General features: G+C 44.3%; 2 protein-coding genes and 1 long non-coding RNA gene across 17 annotated transcripts in view; 2 read left to right on the top strand and 1 right to left on the bottom strand.

The window, feature by feature from the left end:
• ADGRG2 (adhesion G protein-coupled receptor G2) overlaps positions 1-10,537 on the top strand; it is a 123,614-nt gene extending 113,077 nt beyond the window's left edge. For all 4 annotated transcript variants that reach the window (XM_045051260.1, XM_023249384.2, XM_045051259.1 and 1 more), the window contains 5 exons: positions 956-1,055; positions 1,853-2,136; positions 4,359-4,460; positions 5,664-5,816; positions 8,792-10,537. In XM_045051260.1, the coding sequence (XP_044907195.1) occupies positions 956-1,055; positions 1,853-2,136; positions 4,359-4,460; positions 5,664-5,816; positions 8,792-8,970 (818 nt within the window). In that variant the 3' untranslated portion in view covers positions 8,971-10,537. The remainder of the gene's footprint in view (positions 1-955; positions 1,056-1,852; positions 2,137-4,358; positions 4,461-5,663; positions 5,817-8,791) is intronic.
• Positions 8,941-14,342, bottom strand: LOC109496453. Its single transcript, XR_002152456.3, has 2 exons — positions 14,207-14,342; positions 8,941-11,890 (listed from the first exon to the last, which is right to left on the bottom strand). It is a non-coding gene; the product is annotated as an uncharacterized LOC109496453 (long non-coding RNA).
• The window catches only part of PHKA2 (phosphorylase kinase regulatory subunit alpha 2), a 71,062-nt gene continuing 63,249 nt past the window's right edge, over positions 14,105-21,917 (top strand). For 11 of the 12 annotated variants that reach the window (XM_045051255.1, XM_045051254.1, XM_023249382.2 and 8 more), the window contains exons 1-2: positions 14,237-14,374; positions 14,824-15,023. In XM_045051255.1, the coding sequence (XP_044907190.1) occupies positions 14,946-15,023 (78 nt within the window). In that variant the 5' untranslated portion in view covers positions 14,237-14,374; positions 14,824-14,945. Of the gene's footprint in view, positions 14,124-14,236; positions 14,375-14,823; positions 15,024-21,917 lie in introns of those variants that run through there. The other variant, XM_045051250.1, reaches the window with a different exon arrangement.

Here is a 21,917-nt window from a genome sequence, read left to right as displayed (position 1 = left end):
ATATTTTATTTTTAGGCAAGTGTCTCACCTAGGAAGCCATCACATGTCAGTGTCTCTGTAAGGTGCAAATAGAAAAGAATTAAATGAAATACTACGTTAGATTGTACCAGGCACCCCAACCTGTGAGGAGAAATTGTTTTGTATTTGCCAGGGCCTTGAGATTGGATGTCAGGTCGGTCTGTGTGCACAGAGTGTGAGATGTCCACGGTGACTGGAGTGAGAGGTGACGGGATGGGGGATGAGAGGGACTCCTTCCCAGCCAAAGGCCATTTTAAGCTGGGAAGAGCCTTCTCGTGCTTTCTCTTAGTGGAAGTGCCAGCAGGCCTTTTGGAGAGCCACTGTAGTCAGCATCCTCAAATCGACCAGGTCTGCTCCTCAATCCATCAATGGGTTCCAGATGATCAACTGAAGATTTGGGGTTCATAATGTAAGATCTGCCAGGAGTCGCTGGTCACCCTAATATGTGGATTATTTGGGTTACGTTTTGGAGTCCTTCCCTTGGCCTGCCACCTGAGACTCAAAATTACATCCCAGATGTGTGTAAGTTAAGGGAAACCCTAGGTGTGTGGCCGACAAAAAGTCTCAGGAGAAGATAATTTCTCATGCACAGGATCCAAGCTGCTGGAGACTCTGCCTCAAGACAGGACTTCCAAAGTTGCCCTGAATTTGGGAGGAAAGAGAGTAGAGGATTTCACAGGAAGTTTTTATGGGGCAGGCCTAGAGGTGGAGCAAATCTTCCACATCCCATCGGCCAAGACCTACTTATGTGGCCACACACACCTAGCTGCGAAGCAGGCTGGGAGATGTCCACCGTGTGCCCAGGAGGAAGAGAAAGTGGCTTGGGTGAACAGCTCACCAGTCTGCTACCAGAGGAAAATAGCACGTGATCTGTAGTCTTTCTCCTCAGCACCTTGGTTATTAGAAGTATGCGTGACTGACGTTTCCCATCTTCCAGGGGTACCGGCTGTGGTTGTGATCGTCGTCCTGGCTATATCTCCAAATAACTATGGCCTTGGATCCTATGGGAAATTCCCTAATGGCTCGCCGGACGACTTGTGAGTACAAAGCCCCGGAGGGGATGTGAAGTGAACTGGAAAAACAGAATTCTCCAAGAAAGCGTATCGACCCTGACTCTCACCCTAACAAAATCCAGTAACATTTGTAGCAGCCTTCCCAGTTATGTATGCAATGAGATAAGCTAGTTGAAAATGCCATGCTACTACTTTACTACTTAAGTATTACAAAAACAAATGGGTGGGGCGCCTGGGCGGCTCAGTCGGTTGAACACCTGACTCTTGATTTCAGCTCAGGTCATGAACCTAGGGTTGTGGGATCGAGCCCCACGTCGGGCTTCACGTTGAGCATGGAGCCTGCTTGAGATTCTCTCTCTCTCTCTCTCTCTCTCTCTCTCTCTCTCTCTCTCTCTCTCTCCCTCTCTCTCCCCCTCTCTCCCTGTCTCCCTCCCCTGCTCATGATCGCTTGCTCTCTCTCTAAAAAAAAAGTGTTTTGAAAATAATTTTCTAAGGCTCTGATACATATGAAATACCTGCTATATTACATTAGTAAAGACTCATGGAATAGAGTTACTAGTATTTAAAGGGGGTAAAATCCTGAATGTTTTCAAAGAGTATCTTTTAAATACTTGTAATAACCAAGTGTCCTAAAATAGACTGTTAGTTCTTTTTTCCCTAGAGCTTTCAGTGGTTGTTGGAGAACAGTGGTTTTATCTTTTTTTTCCTTCTTCTACTTTTAGGAAATGTTTCAGTAAAACGATATAGATTCATTGTATCCTCCTGAACCATGCTGCAGCACTGTAATACGTTCCCCATTGTTTTCCCCCCCTAAATTCCAGCTGCTGGATCAACAGCAATGCTGTATTCTATATTACAGTTGTGGGATATTTCTGTGTGATATTCTTGCTGAACATCAGCATGTTCATTGTGGTCCTGGTTCAGCTCTGTCGAATTAAAAAGAAGAAACAACTTGGAGCCCAGCGAAAAACCAGTATTCAGGACCTGAGGAGCGTTGCCGGCCTCACGTTTTTGCTGGGCATTACTTGGGGTTTTGCCTTCTTTGCCTGGGGACCAGTTAACGTCACCTTCATGTATCTCTTTGCAATCTTTAACACCCTACAAGGTAAGTTCTTCGGCGCTAAATACACATGAAAGATCCCAATGGAACTTAAAGCTATCTAAAAGTTAGAGCATCCGCAGAGTGGCTTATTTCAGAGCTTAAGACTGATTTGTTGAAAAACAGATTTATCTTTGACAAGGTGGGGCATGCTTTAAGATCCTTGGAAGAAAGGCATTCACTAAATTCAGCAAGGGGTATTTTTCCTTCTTATCCAGATTGTCTCCTCGGAGGGAACATACTGAGGGGAGCCTGCCAGGAGCTCTTTCTGGAGTCACTCTTCCTTCACTTGGTTCCTTTTTTTTTTTTTTTTTTTTTTTTTAAATCTGTTGATCGAGGTAAACATGCATACAGAAGAGCGCGCGTACCATAAATGTCCCTGTGACGTCCTGCCGCTCCAACCTTCTAGGTCTGTGCTTGATTTGCAGGTAGTGATAAATGTGAAGTCAACAGACAGACCCCAGTGGCCGCAGCCTGGCCCAGTGGCTGATCCTGAGAAGATGCTGTGCCGGGCCACCCCCCGCAGGACAGGGGCAGGTTCTGGGCATCTCCTTTGCAGCGTCCCGTTTGTGACTGAGACCCAGCTGCAGCCGTTTCGGAGCCCGTCCAGTTGTGTTGTTCAGAAAAGCAAAATTACTACCTCTTTCAGATCAGTGTTATAAAAGACTTGTCAGATGTAATTAATTTTTAATGGAAGTACTTTGGCATTAAAAGCTAAGCAGCCTAATAGGTTTACATTACAATAACGATAATTCATGTCTGTTGGTTTCTTTTTATTCCAAATCCTCTGTTGGGATGCCTTTTAATTGCATTCTCATCCGCTTGTTTTCATCTTTTCCTGTTTGTTGCTTTTAACTCCCACAGCGTCCTCCTGTAGTTCTGTCAGGCAATGGATCATTTGGCTGGCTTTCCAAGGAATCCCAACCCGTGATTGACTTCAAATGCCTGATTTGGCTATCCGTTCTGATTTGGAGGAAGCCAGTTAATATGCTTGTCGGTTACATACGGTTGTTAATTTTGACTTAACAGTGTACCAGCTTCTGAATTGGTACATCCAGGTGTTACGCTACATAGTAGTAAACAGAAAAGCTTTATCTGCCATAATGGCATGCTAGAAGAAAAAAAAAAAAATGCCCAAATTGCACCACTCACAAACACGAAAGCAAGGTACCCATCCTCATATATTTAATGTGGAAACTGAACCTGCCTCTTTGTCTTCATTTCCCTAGAATGTCTCCTCATTAGAATATGAGTGGACGAAAGCAAGGTATCGGTTCATTTCTGAAAAGGAACGAATGCCTAATTCACAGGGCTTTGGGGTCCATTAAAGGAGAGATGTGTATAGGTTCTGATTTGGGACTTAGGTAGGCCCATTTTGGTCTCTCCCATGCACGCTGTTTCTCTCCTTAGGCGGCCAAGGGTAGCCGCCCAGGGTGGCAAATAAATAAAGTGTACCCTACTAGAAGCAAACCTGAGATTTAAAACGCAAGATTTTCAAGTAGATAGATTGGGGCTTCAGGAGAGGGAGAATTCAGAATTTGTCCATTCATTTAGCAAATATTGACTGGCAAAAGCCTGGAGGAATGGGAGCAGTGGGGAGCCCCTCGCCTGCATCACCAGGAAGAAGGCGGGTGGGAGGCAGAGCCTGCGTGCCTCTTCAGGTCTGTAGCGTCGCTCTCTTTGTGGCCAAGGTCACCAGTGGACAGTTTCCTTGAGCAGATTAGAGAGAGGCTGGAAGGCAGACAAGGACATCACCGCAGGGTACCAGGCTTGGGACTCAGCCGTGGGCTGGAGAAGATGAGTCAGGGATTTGAGACAGACAAGGATGTGGCACTTGACAGAACATGAAACTGGATGAATATGGAAGGAAGGCTGGGGAGGTAGGAGCCTCGGTGTGAGCTGGCATCCTGAGTGGATGGCTTGTACTTGCAAAGGTAGAGAAGGCCAAGGACAGGATGTGAGAGGAGGGACAGTTTAATTCTGGAAATACGGAGTTATCATTACTTTTATAAGTAGTTTTTTTTTTTTTTTTTTTTTTTTTATCTTACAGAGAGTCCCTGCAGGGTGCCTTTCAACAGCAAACTTTTTCAGGACTTTGGACTTTTTTTTTTTTATTCACAAAATTTCACTTTGCCTATAGCTGCCAAATATTTTATCTTTTGTGCAAAGGAAGCCCATGATATTCAGGTCTTAGTTTGGAATTATGTGACTTTTTTTTTCCTCCGTAGGATTTTTCATATTCATCTTTTACTGTGTAGCGAAAGAGAACGTCAGAAAGCAATGGAGGCGGTATCTTTGTTGTGGAAAGTTACGGCTGGCTGAAAATTCTGGTAAAGATTTACCTTTTTCTCCTCTTAAATCCTGAGGAAAAGACAGAAGTTAAGATCGAAAGCAATCAATGCCAAAAGGCCGTCTGATCTAGAAATCAGTGAACAGATCCCAATTGTGAACGTTAGGGAATAAAATCTAGTGAATTAAAAAATAATTATTCCCGTCTGGGAACTGGGAGCTTCATGAGCAATAGAATGAATGGGCTTGTTGCTTCTTACATGAAACAAGAGTGAAATTTTTAGAATTTCCTTTTGAGCTCAGTTTTTCCATTTACACAAAGTGAGTTTTGATATTTGCTTTCAGAACTTGTTAAGTCTTAACTCAACCTGGGGGGTTGGGAGATGGGTTAAATAGGTGGCGGGATTAAGGAGGGCACTTGTGAGAAGCACCGGGTAATGTATCGAAGTGTTGAATCACTCTATTGTACACCTGAAACTAACATTACGTACGCTATTAACTAACTGGAAATTAAATAAGAACATTCTAAAAATTCTATGGTTCTTTAATAAAGCATATTATTTTCTTATAAAAAAATGTCTTGGCTCAACCTTTTTACCACAGGTCCCAGTGGTCAGTTGCTTCATTTGTTAGCAGGCAAGTCTTTGTATACAAGCTTTAGCATACCTTTGGTTATTTTGAAGTTATTTTCAGGTACGCCCTGCCGAATTGTAGAGCACATTGCTCATTTGCAAGAAAATAAGAAAAATGAAGTACTGTTTGAAAAAATAAATTCCTTTTACACGAATACCACCCATGAACACAACCTTTGCAATATTGCAAAGATCTGGTGGCATGAGATCTGTACTCGGAAAATGGCGGTACCGTTGGCGCGGTTCTTCTAAAACGTTGAAGAGCCATCAGTCATCACAACACAGTTGTCTTGTGTTCTTGTTAAGATAGTCCTGGGCTCCCGACTACTACCTAATTCAGGGGATATTTACAGACACAATCAAATCAGTGTGGACTCCAGTCCAAGAGAATATAGCTTACTTCTAACCAGGAAGTCATTTAAAGCACAGATGTATATAGTCTTCAGTGAAAATACATTTTATCACACCACCTTGTGAAATGTGTGAGTTCTTTGCAAGAAATGGAAGCGAGGTCAGTTGCTAGATAGAACAGGTTATACTGCGATGATCTGTCTCTTGCATTTGAGCTTCAGCTTTCTATCTGGCTTTTCTGAAATGCTTATTCTGTTATAGATTGGAGTAAAACTGCTACTAATGGTTTAAAGAAGCAGACCGTAAACCAAGGAGTGTCCAGCTCTTCAAATTCCTTACAGTCAAACAGTAACTCCACACACTCCACCACGCTGCTGGTGAATAGCGATTGCTCGGGACTTGTGAGCGGGAACGGTACGTACGTCTCCATATAGTATGTCTCAAGCTAGTGTTGGTTTTTATTAAAGTAGTTTTATCCTTTAATGACATTTTTGCTCAGCTAAGAGAAAAATTACATAGGACTAGTGGATCACAATGCGGTTCCGTTATAGAAGAGAAGGTTTATTCATCCAGACTTACTCATTTTAGAGCAAATACCAAAACCTTTACTTTTTTAGGATTTAGTTTTTCATGATGGGACTTGATGACGATCTAAACATTTTTTAATGTTTACTTTTTGAGAGAGAGAGAGACAGAGCATGAGCGGGAGAGGGGCAGAGAGAGAGGAGACACAGAGTCCGAAGAAGGCTCCAGGCTCTGAGCTGTCCGCACAGAGCCCGACGCGGGGCTCGAACCCACAAGCCGTGAGATCGTGACCTGAGCCGAAGTGGGACGCTTAACCGACTGAACCACCCAGGCGCGCCAGCCTTCATTCATCATTTCAAGACATTAGTTATTTTTATGACGAATTCAAATAAGTTTGTGAGGTTTATATCCCACATGGTTTTCCAACCCTCCCAAAATGGGAGGTCCTGCTTGTTTATATAGAATTCAAAAATACAATAGAGTGCCTCTAAATCGAGGTTTCTCCACCTTGGCGCAGTTGGCATTTGGAGCTAGGTAACTGTTGTGGGGGTGGGGGGGGCTGTCCTGTGCAATTGGGAGTGTTTAGCAACATGCTAGTTTCCACCCACCAGATACAAGTAGCACCCATCCACTCACCCCCCAGTTTTGACAACCAAAAATGCCTTCAGACATTATGAAATGTCCCCGGAGGGGTAAAAATCATGCACCCCCCCTTCACTGAGAACCATTACTGTAGAAGATGGGAAACAGTTACCACATGGCCTTAGCTCTGCTACCAGGGTAAGAGCTCTGGCTTCTGTGCCAAATGGCTGTGTCAGGAATGACTCAATACAGGTAAACAGAGTACAGGAAGTAGCTTCAGGGCTGGTTAATAAGTTGTTAGCATGAGAAAGCAAGTTCAAAGCAGAGAAATCGGAGGTATGAGGTAAGCCAGCACGAATCCTCAGAATCACAACATATCAGTAGAGCCTATTAGCTTGGACCAAAATGTTTGGAGGTCTTAAAGCCAGATTTTTCCATATTCTAGAAACAACTCAGAGATGAAGCCTCATTTGCCTAGCTTGTGTTGCCATCCATCCTTTGGGGAGTCAGATTTGACTGAAGCAACACATTTTGCACAGCTGTTTTTGATGGCTGCCAGTGAGGGTGGGGGTACGTTTTGGGCCACCAGAATGGCCAAGTTTTTTTTTTTATGTTTGTTTATTTTTGAGAGAGAGAGAGGGAGGGAGGAAGGGAGGGAGCAGGGCAAGGGCAGAGAGAGAGGGAGACACAGAATCTGAAGGAGGCTCCAGGCTCTGAGCCATCAGCACAGAGCCCGACGCGGGGCTCGAACCCACCAACTGAGATCACTACCTGAGCCGAAGCGGGACACTTAACCAACTGAGCCACCCAGGAGCCCCTAGAACAGCCAGGTTTTTAATACCACATGACATGCTCATCCGATAGACCTCCTTGACTCCTTGGGCTACACACCAGGATCTGGGATGGATGAGGGATGGGACAGGCAATTTGAAAAAAGAAGCTGGAAGGTTAATGGTTTCTTCAACCAGGTGAAATTGTGCCTGCACCAGATGTCCTCAGACCAAAATGCCTAGGTCAGGATAGCTGCCTCAGACAGTCACATGCCCTAGTTGAGCTTATCTATCACCCTGTTGGTGTGTGACACGTTTAGTTCTGCTCTACGGGCTTGGTGCCAGCAGCCGTGTTGTTAGGTACGTGGGGCCACAAGCTCACAGTTTAAATTTTTTTTTTTCAACGTTTATTTATTTTTGGGACAGAGAGAGACAGAGCATGAACGGGGGAGGGGCAGAGAGAGAGGGAGACACAGAATCGGAAACAGGCTCCAGGCTCTGAGCCATCAGCCCAGAATCTCGTGACCTGGCTGAAGTCGGACGCTTAACCGACTGCGCCACCCAGGCGCCCCAAACTCACAGTTTAAAAGAAACATCACATGTCGACTCCATCAATTCTGAGCTGTATAACCTTGTGCCAAGCACTTGACTTCTGAAACCGTTGTTTCATCGTCTGTGAAATGGGGATGATAATCGCACTCAACCTGCAGTGTAATGAGATAATACTTACAAAGTTCTCGGCACTCTTACCGTTATTACTACAATTATGGCCTGAACTAAAAAAATGGGCTTATTATTCAGCTTTCTACATTGTCTTCTAATAGTATAATGGTCACACACAGTTCGGGTCCTGCTTGCGGTACAGGAGGCCCAGGTCCAAACTTCGATGTCTCTAGAATGCCCAGCTACACCCTGGCCTAGACTCTGAGGTTGTCATTGGTAGTTTCCTCTTGGGAATCAGTCCTGTCCTGATGTAGTCAGAGGGGCTGGTTTGGTCTACGAGAGATGATTTTTTTTTCTTGGCCATAACTGTTTTTGCTCTGGGTTTCTCTGGTACAAGGTTTTATTTCATAGGAATCTTAAGGAACTAGGAACCTTGTCAGGGGACCTATGGGGATCTCTGTTAACCTTTACCTTTTGGGGGAGACCAGAATATCACAGGTTATACTATACGTATGCTCGATATGCGATCAATACACTACACATAGGATCGATAATGATCAACCAGAGTTAGGAAATGGGCCTTTTCAAATCACATATATTGCTTTGCTTCATTTTCGACCATTTCATTAAAAAAAAAAATGCCACAGAGAACTGGCTTCTGACTTATTCCCCAGTTTATTTTGCTTACTTTGAGTGGCCTTAGGGAAGGAATGCAAAGTAAAAAAACAAATATAGTTTTTAAAAAACCATTCTACACGTGCCTACTTCAGAATAAAGTGATGCTTAAGTTTATTTTTAATTGCTTTCTGTGGATACTCCATGACACCAATTTTGTTTTTCCTTATATAGGGAGTGCATCTTCAGAGAAGAACGGGGTTTCTTTCAGTGTTCAGAACGGAGATGTGTGCCTTCATGATTTCACTGGAAAGCAGCACATGTTTAACGAGAAAGAAGATCCGTGCAATGGGAAAAGCCGTATCGCTCTCAGAAGGACTTCAAAGCGGGGAAGCTTACACTTTATTGAGTAAATGTGATTCCTTTTTCTAAAATCAAAGCATGATGCTTGACAGTGTGAAATGTCCAATTTTATCTTTTACACAATGTGAGATGTATGAAAATCAACTAATTTTATACTCGGCAACCTCTGGAGGAGCATTTGCTAATTGAAGGGCGATGGTTATTGGAAGAGGAAGCCAAGAGGTTTTAGACATGGTTTTTAGACATTTGCAGTTTGTTTTTTTATCCTTCCTTTTAAGAGATTAGGTTTAAACAACACAGTAAGAGTAAGAAAGACTTCTTGAAAATCAAAGTAGTTCATTTCCAGCCAGTTTAGAGGCGAAGTCATCTTTGATAACGTCCCAGAAAGCAACTGTTGACTTCAGCCTGTTGGTGAGTTGAGTTGTGCATGCATTTGTTGTAAATAAGCTGAATTCTAGTGACCCACATGTCAGATATCTTCCACGTCTTTTGTATTTATTTTCTACCATGTAAATGTATTTCTTTGTAGAATCGTGGTTGTGTTCTTGTGTCTAATGTGATAATTCAGAAAATCCTTGATGGTTCAGTGAATTCTAAAGCTCCTTTTGGAGATTATATGGGATGTGAAATACAGAAGCCTCACTGAAATCAAGAAATTAATGATGCCAGCCAGACTGGACAAAACGTAAGCAGACAGTGCCACAGTTAGCTCATATAGTGCCTTTGAGCGAGTTGGGAAAAGGTGCCCCCACTGGGCAGACACAGCCCCAAGGGCTCATGGCTTGGCATACTGAGTGGGGGCCATGCTTTAGCCTCACTCATCCTCTTGGGTGCACCCTTGTGCAGGATAGCATCTGTACACCCACACGCGGCACCCAATACCAACACCCGTCTCCTGACCTCATGCCTAATCACCAGATTAGGGAATCTGCACCAAGACGTTTAGCTTAGCACCTTGGCCACAGAGAGGGATGGAACTGTAATCTAGACCATCTGTCAGGAAAATTGTGAATGTGGAAGAGATACATACACTGCCACTTCTCAAATCCCCAGAGCCTTTCAGAAAAGGGGAGTAGAGTAGGATTACTTTTTAAGGGAGGTGTGTATGGGGGAAAATAATCATATTGCTGCTCTTTAAAAGGCAACTGCGTAGTACTTTGTTAACTGTCATGATCGGTACGCTCTGGCCCAGCCAGAGCTAGGATTATTTTTTAAAAGGTGTGAAGTCTTGAAGAATGTATAGTGACAAGGGGGAGCAGCTATTGGGAACACGACCTATCCTTCAATGCTCTTGTTTCCATACGTATCAAAGCCTGATTGTTTCTAGTTATAGAGGGTTTATCTTGCTTCCCACCTACAGCTGTTTGAGCAATGTCTCGAGTAGGTCCTTATTAGGAACATTGCAAAACCCTTTAGTTAGGCCTTTCACGAAGGTTCCCTTGCATATAGTTCAAGTGAATGTTGTATTCCAGGTTAACCACAGTAATAATGTAATACACTTCTGTGAGTGCTGATTTGCCTTTGCAATATTTCTTCTCTGATTTATTTAATTGTCTTGTATTTATGTTAAAATCGACAAAACTGTTAAAATCGCCAAAATAAATTTGTAGCTAAGTCCTTTGAGTTTGAAAGCTTTCACAAAGAGAAGGCGTTTGCAGTCTCTTTCCCTGGCGGCGTGGCGTGTAAGTGGCCTGACTGAGATGAACGTGACAGTAACATCTCCTGGCAAACAGCAGACACACAGTCACCGCGGGGTTAGAGCAAGGGTCTTCCTCACAAGATCAGTTTCTGAGGTCGCCTTTTCATTTTCCTCTTGATCTCTTTCAAGATTCCCTCTTTAACAAATGTTGCCTTTGGCCCACACAGTCCCAGATTTAGATCCCCTCCATGTCTCTGCTTCCTCAGCATTCAGCAGTAGGATTTCGAGAAGGTGAGGACAGGATTAGGGGTTTCTGGGGAACTGATTAGCATGTGGGAGCCACCGATGGGGGAAACTGGCCTCGATTCCACAAGAGGTCTTAGAGCAGCCTCTCCTATGATGCCCAGCTGCCCCAAAGATGTTGAGGATTCCGCTGATGAGGAAGGTGGTGAGCGACTCTAGATCTGGGCGTGAGAGCTCAGAAGCCAAATCTCCTGCACATGATGTGATCAAAGCATGCACCAAAGAATGCACAATTCCAACATTCTTCAGATCCTGTCCATCGCCCCCTCATTTTTCCTGCTGTGTTTTGTGTCTGGACCGTGGGCCTTAAGCCAGATTCTCTTGTCTACTTTTTTACTTCACACGGATAAGGGGCAGGACGGAGAGAAGGTCCCTGAGAAGCATCCTCCTTTGAGTTTAAAATTGGTGTCACGGTCTGAGATTCCATCGAAAGGGAGAGAAGTGCCAGTGTAAGGAGGCGAGGAGTGTCACAGCACTGACCAGAATTTGAAGAATCTCCTCAGAACATTTGAGAAGTGTTTTTCCCCAAAACACACGTGACTTTTCATGACTGCTCTTAGCAAAAATGGTGGCATGGCTTTATTTGGGATACTAGGTTGTATCTAATGAGGTTGCCTAGAAAGCAGGTTGGTTCGAAGGCCATTTGGACAAAGGACTGCTTCACTGAATGAACAAGTTACCGACTGGACTCGTGTGTTGCCATTTTTTCTCCATGACGGCATTTTAAGGACTGTTCAATGTGTCTCTGCCTCAGCTCCACGCTGATGCAGTTGGAGTCTGAAGGAGAGGAAAAAGGAAAGACTGGGTGGATACAAAAACATAATCTTGAATGGGCAGAATTCTTGTCAGTAGATTCTTTTTCCTTTTCTGTAGGTAAAGCATTAAAAACTTGGGCCAGACAAAAATTGAATACATTCTTTCAGAATATATTCTTCTAAACATATCTATATATTCGTCACTGAGAAGAAATCTTACAGTCCCCGGTGTTTCTCCTCTTTACCTCTTAGTCTCAAACTAGCCACAGGACCCTGGAATAGAGACAAATTGTACATTCTTTCAAATATTGCAATGAAAATGACCTCCAGTCAACAAAAATTTAGCTGTCAAAAAAATAATGAAATTTGGCAAATTGGCTATTTTCAGCAAATTGATTTAGAATGAACCCTCTCCCCTGTGTCAAAGATGGAGTGCTTTTCTTTAGACCCAAAAACTTGAGCCTTCAAGAAGAAACATTGGATGATTTCTCCCTTGGATGCTGACATGGGGCCCAGTGGGAACTTCATTGGCCTCAGCCCCCATGGCAGGACAATGGGGCAGACGCTCTGGATGGGGTCTGAGAAGTCAAATGGGGTGCTACCCGAGTCCAGTTTGGGGCTTTCATGTTTACGAAGATCATGCATCAGCTTCAGAAACAACAACATACCCCATCACGTTCCGTATCTGATTCTTGACCAATATTTGAGAAATGACGTGGAGACAGGTTTCTGTTGGATCACAGCCAGAGAAAAGCTTTGTGGATATGGAAACCAATATATGGAGGTTTTGTATCTTAGGGACATAGGATACTAAGACGTGAGTCTGATTTTTATGTAGCACAGTTTATGGCCCAAAATTTGCATAGAAATTTACAAGGTAAACAGTTGTAGCCTTCCTTCTTGGTTTTATCATTGGATTTCAAGCTTATTGAAAAATATAGCTTATATGATAATATTCACTAAAGTACAGACCAAAGCTTAAGCATAAAGACTAGCTATACACCAAAAGGGGTATATGTGTGCATAGAAGAATTTACTAAGAATGAGAGAAACTAAAAATGTTTCCATACCGGATGGAAATGCCAGAGAATGAGCAAAGGTTATCAGTTATTTCCCCCCATGGCTGCAAAATGGACTCTTGAAGAAGCATTCAGTATGAACAAAAACAGTAATGAAGCAAGGATCCCGGCTTTTTGATTCAAAATATATGAGTTCAAGTAAGAGTACATATTCCAAAAGAGATTGAATGGTGATAACATAATGTCTCATTTCACCCCTAGACCATAGCAAATTCTGCATGGAGGCATATCACATGGGTTGCTGCATACTTTAAGAGCCAATAGAAAGAAAAAAGTATGTGAGATGATGAGGGGTTTGGTGCTTTAGTTGAGTGACATAGATTTATGGTATGGAATTTCTAAAGTGAACTCAGTTAAGGGGACCCAGTTAGCAGGACGGATTTTCTTTCATTCATTCAACACTGAGCCACACTACATGCTCAACACTGTTCCAGACATGGCAGGAGATATCAAAGACTATTTCAATGAGTAACTTACAGTCATTAGAAAAGCATGCTTCATCTGAAAACTAACAATATGAGGCAGTACATTGTCAAATGATGGATGAAAACAACTATGGCGACTCATGAAGTACTTTTCTATGAGCCAGGCATGGTGCTAAATGCTTTATATCCATCCTCTTGATGTTGGCCACCGTAGGAGGTAGGTGCTATTATCCCCATCTTACGGAAGGGAATGTTGAGTTTCAAACAGCTTCAATGGCAGACAAGCTCACACTTGTAAACGGCACAGCCCGTAATTTGAATTTAATTTGAACTGACTCCAAAACCTAAGTTCTTACAAAGAAATTGTTGTGGGAACTCAGAGAATGGGGAGGGCTTATTATCGGAGGGGGAACTGAGTTGGCCCTTAAAGGATAAGCTTCAGTAAATAGGTGAGGAGGAGGAAATGGAGGAGGAAGAATGGCCTACTAGGTCAAGCATATAGTAAATGCATGGAGACTAGCAGAAGACTTGTGAAAATTCCATTAGCCGAGCTGTCCCGTGGAACAGATGCTGTTGGAAAATGAACACTGGGTCAAAGCCTGTGAACTGTAGGTTACTAGTCGCTACGGAAAACTGTGATGCCAATTTCAAATTGTAGGCCTGTAGGAGGTGGACAGCAGGCCTGACTTCAAGAGCAGTGACCAGGGGCGGCGCTACAGAAGCCGGAGGGGGGTGGTGCAGCCGGGGAACTCTGCCCCTACATCCCCTTTTTCCTTCCCCGAGGGGCCCCGCTACTCTGCTTCTGCAGGGAGGTGGGGACGCGGCCAGGTACACAGTTGCGATCCTGGCCCGCGGCCCGGCGCTCAGGCGGCCGCGGTGGGCGGGCCTACTTCTCCAGCCTCCGATGAGGTTGGCGGCTCATCCCCGGCTCTCATCCCCGACACTCGGAGGGTTCCGCTCCGCTGCGGGGCGGGGCTGGAAGGCGGGCTCACCGACGCGCTGGTGAGCTCATCCCAGGGAGGGGCGGGGCCACAAGTGGACGGTTTTAGGGGCGTTCGGGGCCCCTGGCAAAGCGGTCCGCTTACCTTGCTCCTCAAGCCCAGGTCCGCGGGTTCCGCTCCGCGGCGGGGGCGGAGCTGGAGGCGGATCCAGGGGTGGGGCGTGGGGCGGACCCAGGGCGTCCAGGTGGTCTCCGCGGAAGGGCCTGTTTCTCCAGTTTCCTCGGGGCTCGGCGGTCGGCGGCCGGCGGGGAGGTAAGGGGCTCAGGGAGGCAACCGAGTTCCCGCCCGGAGCCAGGTTCTCCGCTGCTCCCGTGGCCCACCCCGTTTTCTTTCCCCCTCGAGCCGCGACTCGGAAGGTTGCGTTCCGCGGCGGGGGCGGGGCGGCAAGTGTGCTGCGGCAGGCGGGTTGGGTAGGGTTGGCGGCCCGCCCCGGGGCCTCTTCAAGACCTCTGGAAGGCAGAAAAGGCTCGACGGGGTCGTTGTCGTCTCACGTCCAGAGCCCAGTTCCCCGCGTCTCCCGTGTGGCAGCCCGGGACCCGCGGGCGTCGGGCGTGTGGCGGGCCTGGTCAAGGCGGGACCGCTTTAGCGCCAGCCCCCATCACCGCCCCCGCGCCTTCCAGAAGAGTGAAACTCTGGTTGGCTTGCTTTCCAAGCATACTTTGCTTCTTCCATTTTAAAAAGTCTCGACCTCCCACCGCCAGGCTCCATCCCGAGAACAACGAGGCTGTGAGTGGTTGGGAACCAGGCCCAGTCGGCGGCCTCAGCCCGGGCGTCCCACCTCTGCACAACCCGTCGGGCGCCGGGGCTCGGGCAGCACGCGGAGATGAGGAGCAGGAGCAATTCCGGAGTCCGCTTGGATGGATACGCGCGGCTGGTACAGCAAACCATCCTGTGCTACCAGGTAAGGAAGGACCACCCCAAGCTGCCCTCTTCGTGACACTTAACTCTCCTACCCAATCTCCTCCCGCGTCCTGAGACTTGGCAGTTAAGAGGTTTTTCTCTTCAAATCCAGAGCTTGCTGGCCAGTGATTACCCTCACCCCCATTCCACCCCATCCTCTTTCAGGGGACCGAAGTGCTGTGTGGCCACTCTTCACAGATTCTTTGACCCCTGTTGGGGATCGAAGACAGAGCCCCCCCCCCCCCCCCCGACCCCGTGCCCTGGACACAAAAATGCATCTTTTTGCATCGACTGTCCATTTTGGGGGGTGAGAGAGGGGGTGTGTATAGGTTGGACAGAGCACACTGAATAAGGATGGGGAACTCGGACTGCCAGGGCAGTAGACAGGAGCGAAGAACCTCCTGAGGTTTGCATCCGGCCTCAAGAGAGTGGGGCGACTGCTGCTGCTCCTTGAGTCACTTTGTTAGAGACCCACCTGGGAGGACCTCAGGGGTTACTCTGGTTGATATTTTACAGGTGAGAAAACCACAGGCCAAAAAGGTTACCGTCTGAGCCAAATGCAGGTCTTCTGCTCCCAGCTTTAAGGGGACCTGTGAGGCTGCCCATGTGGTCTGATGTATGAATATGCCTGCTGTTCTGTATTACTGGGCTAAAGTTATATGTGGGCCCATCATGTTAAGACCACTGGACTATTTTTATTCCTAGTGAGGACAGCAGCTATGTCCCTTGCCCTCAATCAGCAGCAACTATTTATAGGACCTCCATGTCTGAGAAGGAAGTGGCATTCCATGAGTAGAGGCTCAGGCTACAAGTCGGAGCTGTAATCATTCCCAAGCCACTGACCATTTTCCCTTCTTAACCAATTTCTCAGTCTCATTTCTTCATTCAGGAAATATTTATTGTGTACCTATTATATGCAAGGCACTCTGTCAAGTGCTGGACTTACGGAAAGAATAAATCCTCGTAGTATGATGCGATCTGTGCATAAGGTGTAGGTCCAGACTCCTTTGTCTGAGATCCTTGGGGCCAGATGTTTGCAAGTCAGAAATGTTTGGATTTTGGGAAGGTAATATACACATATAGTCTTTAATAACTGCAATGGGAAGCATCCCTTGGACCCATTTTTCTCACACCCGAATGTGAATATTCGCACTGAGTAGGAAAAATAAAGACTTAAATAGTTTCACATCAGTTCAGGTCACCTTTTGCCACCAAGCTTGCTACAAACTTAGGAAAAGACTTTAAATTTTCAGAGCTTATTGGCTTCAGAAATTGCACACGGATTGTGGTCCTTATTTGGGGGAGGTTAGCCCAGTTTGGGGACCAGGGGTGGAGTCCTGGAAGAGATGATGTTCAAGTTGAGAATTGAACAAGGAATAGGCGGGCAGAGGGTGGTTACTTTTTGCCTTCCCGTTTGGAATATATTATAATTACATCGGCAGATTGTTTTAAAATTCAAATTGAAACGTTTTTCCCTTCATTACTGTCATGGAAGGGGCTATAAGGAGAAGCGATGAAGCCTGGTTCGTGTGTCACACCCGTGTTTGTGTCCCCGGCTCTGCCTTGAATGATGTGTTAGCTTTTACTCAACATCTCTTAAGTCCACGCCCGCATCTGTAAAATGGGAACAGTAACACCTACCTTCATTGAGGTATTGTGAAGAAAATTCGGGTCTAGTATGTTGCCTGGCGCCCAGTAGGCCAACAGTAAATAGTGCTATTGGCGGTATTATGACTTTGACATAGGCCACACATACCTGGGCCACACGTCGTCACCTCACCACCCTGGGCCATAATACTCCCTTTCTTGAAGGCCCTGATACAACTACTAATTGCTTTCTAGTCCGTGAACATGATTATGTGTCCCCATTGATGCAGTGAGATCCTTAAGCACAGAGGCCTCACCAGTTTTGTACGTTTTGAGTTAAGCAGTGATCCAGGCTCGTGAAAGGAACCATTAAATCCTTGTTGATAAAATACTTCCTGCGGGCTCTGACCCAGCCATTGATCCAGGCTTGCCTTCTCTCAGGAGCAAAAGAACTGCCTCATTACAGCAAACGTGCAGCGTTGGACTTTCCTCTCCAACGTTTTAATGATTAAAAGAAAGTTATCTTAGCCTTTAGTTGTATTTATCTGGGGGGTAGTTGGTGAAAAGCTCTCAGATTTGCCCTCTGTACTCTTGCGGCTGACCAGAATCCTCCGCGTACCATCCTGCTGGGAAATGCCAGGAGTCTGCATTCACAGAATCACCCTCCGTACCGCCCCCCACCCCGCCCCCAACCCATCCAAACCCAACAGCTGGGCTTCACAGTTGCAGACCCTTAACCCATTTAGAGTTTCATCCTCTTTCTGAGTGATCTTCGGTCACCTAAGCGCTCTAAAAATGAATGGGCAATTTTATGCATATGTTGCCATACTAAAAAAATGAATGAGCTGGACTAATGGTTTCTAAATTGATGCTGTATCTCCCCATCTCCTGTAGATGTATGGAGATGTTATGAGGTGTTTTTCATTGAATTCTGTTTTCTGATTTGCTTTCTAAATTGATTTCACTTGTTCGGAATCATTTAGTGTTAAACATGTTAAACATTCTTAGAGGCAATAGCGTGTCAACTAATTCCCTTTCCTGTATCTGTGAAAGAGAACAACTTTTTCCATTAGTCATTTGCCACATACATGTGCTACTAAATATTACTCAAATTTTTAAGGCAAAGAAGAGCTATGTTTATAAAAGGGTTCTTTTGCAGATAGGATTTCATATACACAGAGAGTATAAATATACACTCCAGGAAGTATCTTCAAGTAATCATTGACTTAAAAAAAAAAAAAGAAATTCTCAGATTTATTTTGGTCCAGATAAACATTAAACGTACATTTCTTGAATGTAAGTTCTGTTTGAAGGCTCATAAAAGTGTTAAGCACAAAGTAGTGATAAGAGAATATGGATTTGAAAGAAAAAGTGATCGAGGCAGTGACCGTAACTGCAGATTATTATAAAAAGCATATAATTAAGAAATAAGAACAGTGAGTATTATTTATTTAGGGGCAATGGAATTTAAAATGAAAAGAATGGGATAACCAAAACATGGAGTAGGGAACAAATAGTAATAATAATAGTAAAGTCTAGTTTGGGGGAGGTTTAAAAAGGATAGAATTAAATACTGTGAAATAACAGCACAGCAATGGGAAGTAGGTTAAAGCATTCTTAGGCCTTTATCACATTAAGGAGAGAGATATTATATATTTATTTACTTTTTAACTTCTTTTAATGTTTATTTATTTTTGAGAGAGAGACAGAGCCTGAGTGGGGGAGGGGCAGAGAGAGAGAGGGAGACACAGAATACCAAGCAGGCTCCAGGCTCTGAGCTGTCAGCACAGAGCCTGACGCGGGGCTTGAACTCATGGACTGCGAGATCATGACCTGAGCCGAAGTCGGGTGCTCAACCGACTGAGCCACCCAGGTGCCCCAGAATTTGACTTTTATTCTAAGAAGTGAAGCCATGAGCAGGTTTTGAGCAGATGAGTGACATCTGAATAATGTTTGAAAAGAATCCCGCTATCCCCTGCATAGAATATTGTCTGTAAGAGGTCACAAAGCAGAGCAGAGTGACCAATTGAGAAGCTGCTGCAGCTGGACCACAGTGGCCTAGACAAGGGTGGTTGCAGTGGAGACCACTGGGAGTGGTGGCGTTTGGGGGAAATTTTGTAGAGGCAACAGGATTTACTGGTGGATTGGGTGTAAGGTGTGTAGAAGAAAGAAGTCGAGAATGACTCCAAGGTTAATGGCTTGAGCAACTGGTAGGATGGAATTGCCATTTACTGAGTTGGGAAAGATTGTGGAAGAACAAACTTGGGGAGGAAGTTAAGGAGTTTTTATTAAGTTTGAGGTGCCCATTAGGCATCCAAGTAGACATAGCAAGTAGGCAATTGAATATATGAATCGAAGTAGGGGAGAGGTCTGGGCTGGAGATAAAAATCTGAGAGTTATATTGGTTTATATGTGGTGTTTAAAAGGTCCATGAGGCTGGATGAGATTACAGGAGTGAGTGTAGACAGAGAAGAGATGATGTTCAAAGAGGAGCTTTACAGAGGTGGAAAGATCCAGAAGATGACCAACTGCCAAGGAAGACTGAGAAGAGGCAGAGTGAAAATCACTGGAGCAAAGGCCTTGAACGAGTGAGAGGGGTGGAGTGTAGCACACACGTGGTAGGTGACCTTAAAGAGGAGCACAGGTTGTTTATTCATCAAAACAAGAAGGAAGGCAGGGTACATGGGCGCCATGTTCTCTTTTATTGTTTCTACTTTCTCATTGAAACATAAGGCATGGTCATCAGCCAAGAGTACAGATGGGGAGAGTTGTTGGAGGATTGAAGAGAGAGGAGCAGGTATAAAATAGTCCTTCCTTCTCAAGGAAATCAGGGATTTTTAATAGGATTGTTGGACAGCACTGGAGGGTCATTTCCAGTGGAAATTATGGCTGTGTTTTTCTCCAGACATACAGCTGCTCAGGTGCACCCCCAGAGTAGGCAAAGAGTCAGATTTAACAAGAGGTGGGGCTTTGCCCAGTGAATACAATGCAGTGAGAGGGGTGGGTGCAAAGGATTAATGGAGAACTCCTATCTTAAACTGTTTCAGATAAAAGATAAAGAGGGATAATTCTCAACTCCTCCTATGTGGCCAATATCCCAGGATACCATAGGCAAACAAGACATAATGAGAAATAATATTTAGGGAGGAAATTCACTTATAAGTATTGATGTGAAATACAAAGTGAAATACTCAATAAAATAAATCGAGCAGTGTATTAAAAAATGTATCACAGGGGCTCCTGAGTGGCTCAGTTGGTTAAGCGTCTGACTTCAGCTCAGGTCTTGATCTCATGGTTCGTGAGTTCCAGCTCCATGTCAGGCTCTCTCCTGGGGCTTTCTGCTGTCAACGCATAATCTGCTTCAGATCCTCTGTCCCCCTCCTCCTCTCTTTGCCCCTCCCCTGCTTGTGCTTGTTCTCTCAAAACAAATAAACATTAAAAAAAACCAATAATTTGTTTAAAAAAAAATGCATCACAATCAAGTTGAGTTTACCCAGGAATACAAAGAAATTTACTATAAGAAAATCTAATGCATTTTGCCACATTATCAAATTAAAGGAGAAAATAGTGTGATCATCTCAGTAAGTGTAGAAAAACCTTTGATAAAATTCAGTATCTGAAATGATTTATTACAAACACCTCTTAGCAAACTAGGCATTCCAGGGAATTGTATTATCCTGATAAAGGATAATTGTTTAAAAAAATCTGCAAACATGACTAATGTATTGGCAAAAGATTAGAAACAATACCTTTAAAGTCAAGGACATCAAGGATCGCCACTATCGTTCCTTCTATTCAGCACTGTAATTGTGACCCACATAACAGAGATGAAAAACAAATGAGCAGGATAGAGATGATATTTGCAGATATAAATGCCATAGGAAACCCAAAACTACTGTAACTAGAATTCTCGATTTTTAGAGTAAGTTTTGGGGTGATTAATAAATAATGAATACAGATGCCTAATCCTAAAAGAGTCTTTAGGGAACCAGCCACTTATAGTTGATTGATTTACGTTTCAATTTTTACTTGAGACCTTGTTTCGATTTGATTAGATAGCAGTTGACATTATTGTTTGGCTTCTGTGTTTGTAAATATTCTCCTTTCATTACTTCTCTTAACACCAAAGAGAAGTTCCAAAATAACCAAAAAATATTTTAAGTCCAAGTGTCCTATTTCCCTTTAATTAAGTTGATTCTCATTTATAGTAATTTTATATATTTTATTTCCGTGATTGTATTATATAATATAAATAGGCAGTTCACAGAAGAGGAAACTAATAAATATGTGAAATGATGGCTCAACCTCGCTAGTATCTCGAACTCTAACAGATCAAGACAATACACACTGACAGATTGGCAGCAGTTTAGAAGCATAATTCTAAGTGTTGACAAGGTTATAGAGAAGGGGCAATTGTCATTCGCTACTCATGGGAAGAGGCACTAGTTAAGATAGACCGAACAAAGCCCAAAATTTCATTGAATAAACACAGAAGTTTATTTCTCACTCATGTAACAGACCAGTGTGGGTCCAGGTCAGGAGCGGTGTCATCTCGAGACCTGGGCTACCAGTGGCTCTGCCAGCTTCAGTGTGCAGCTCCGAAGGTCACCCTGAATGTCGACCTCCAGCTGGTGGATCAGGAAAGAGTTCGGAAGATTGTTCATGGGAGAGTTTTACGGTCAAGGCATGGAAGTTGCGTACTTCACTTTCACTCAGGTTCCTTTGGCTAGAACCCAAACACATGGTCGCATCGAACTACAGGGGAGGATGGGAAATGCAGTATAGCTGAAGGCCTAAGAAGAAGAGGAAATCCAATTAGTGATTAGCTAGTAGTCTGTGCCTTAGAATGTAAGTTACAGACTGTTAAGTGGTACAGCCACCTGGGAAAACGGTTTGGAGATATTGGTGAAATTGAAGCGATGCATATCACGTGACCCAGGAGGTCCATATGTAGTTATGCATACCAGTGATGTGCTCTTACCTGTTACCCAAGGAGACATGTACAAGGACATTTGTTGAGGCATTGTAAGAGGGAAAAATTAGAAACAATCTAAATGTTCATCACTTTGGGAAAGGACGAATAGAGATATCTGGCCACACAATAGCCATACACCATATAGCACTTAAAATGAGTGACCTAGACTTACATGTATCAAATTGGATAGCACTCAGAAATTTAAAGTTGAGTGAAAACAAGTTATAGAAGAATAAGTATAGTCCGCTATTGCGTATGTAGAACTTTAAAAGCATCCCCAGTAATATTCTTCCTTGCTTAGGGACACGTACTTACAAGAATTTCTAAAACATG

Source organism: Felis catus, chromosome X (genome assembly GCF_018350175.1).
Source record: "Felis catus isolate Fca126 chromosome X, F.catus_Fca126_mat1.0, whole genome shotgun sequence".
In the NCBI taxonomy this organism is placed as follows: Eukaryota; Metazoa; Chordata; class Mammalia; order Carnivora; family Felidae; genus Felis; species Felis catus.
The sequence above is the reverse complement of the archived record's forward strand: the minus strand, read 5'-3'. Positions and strand labels throughout refer to the sequence as shown.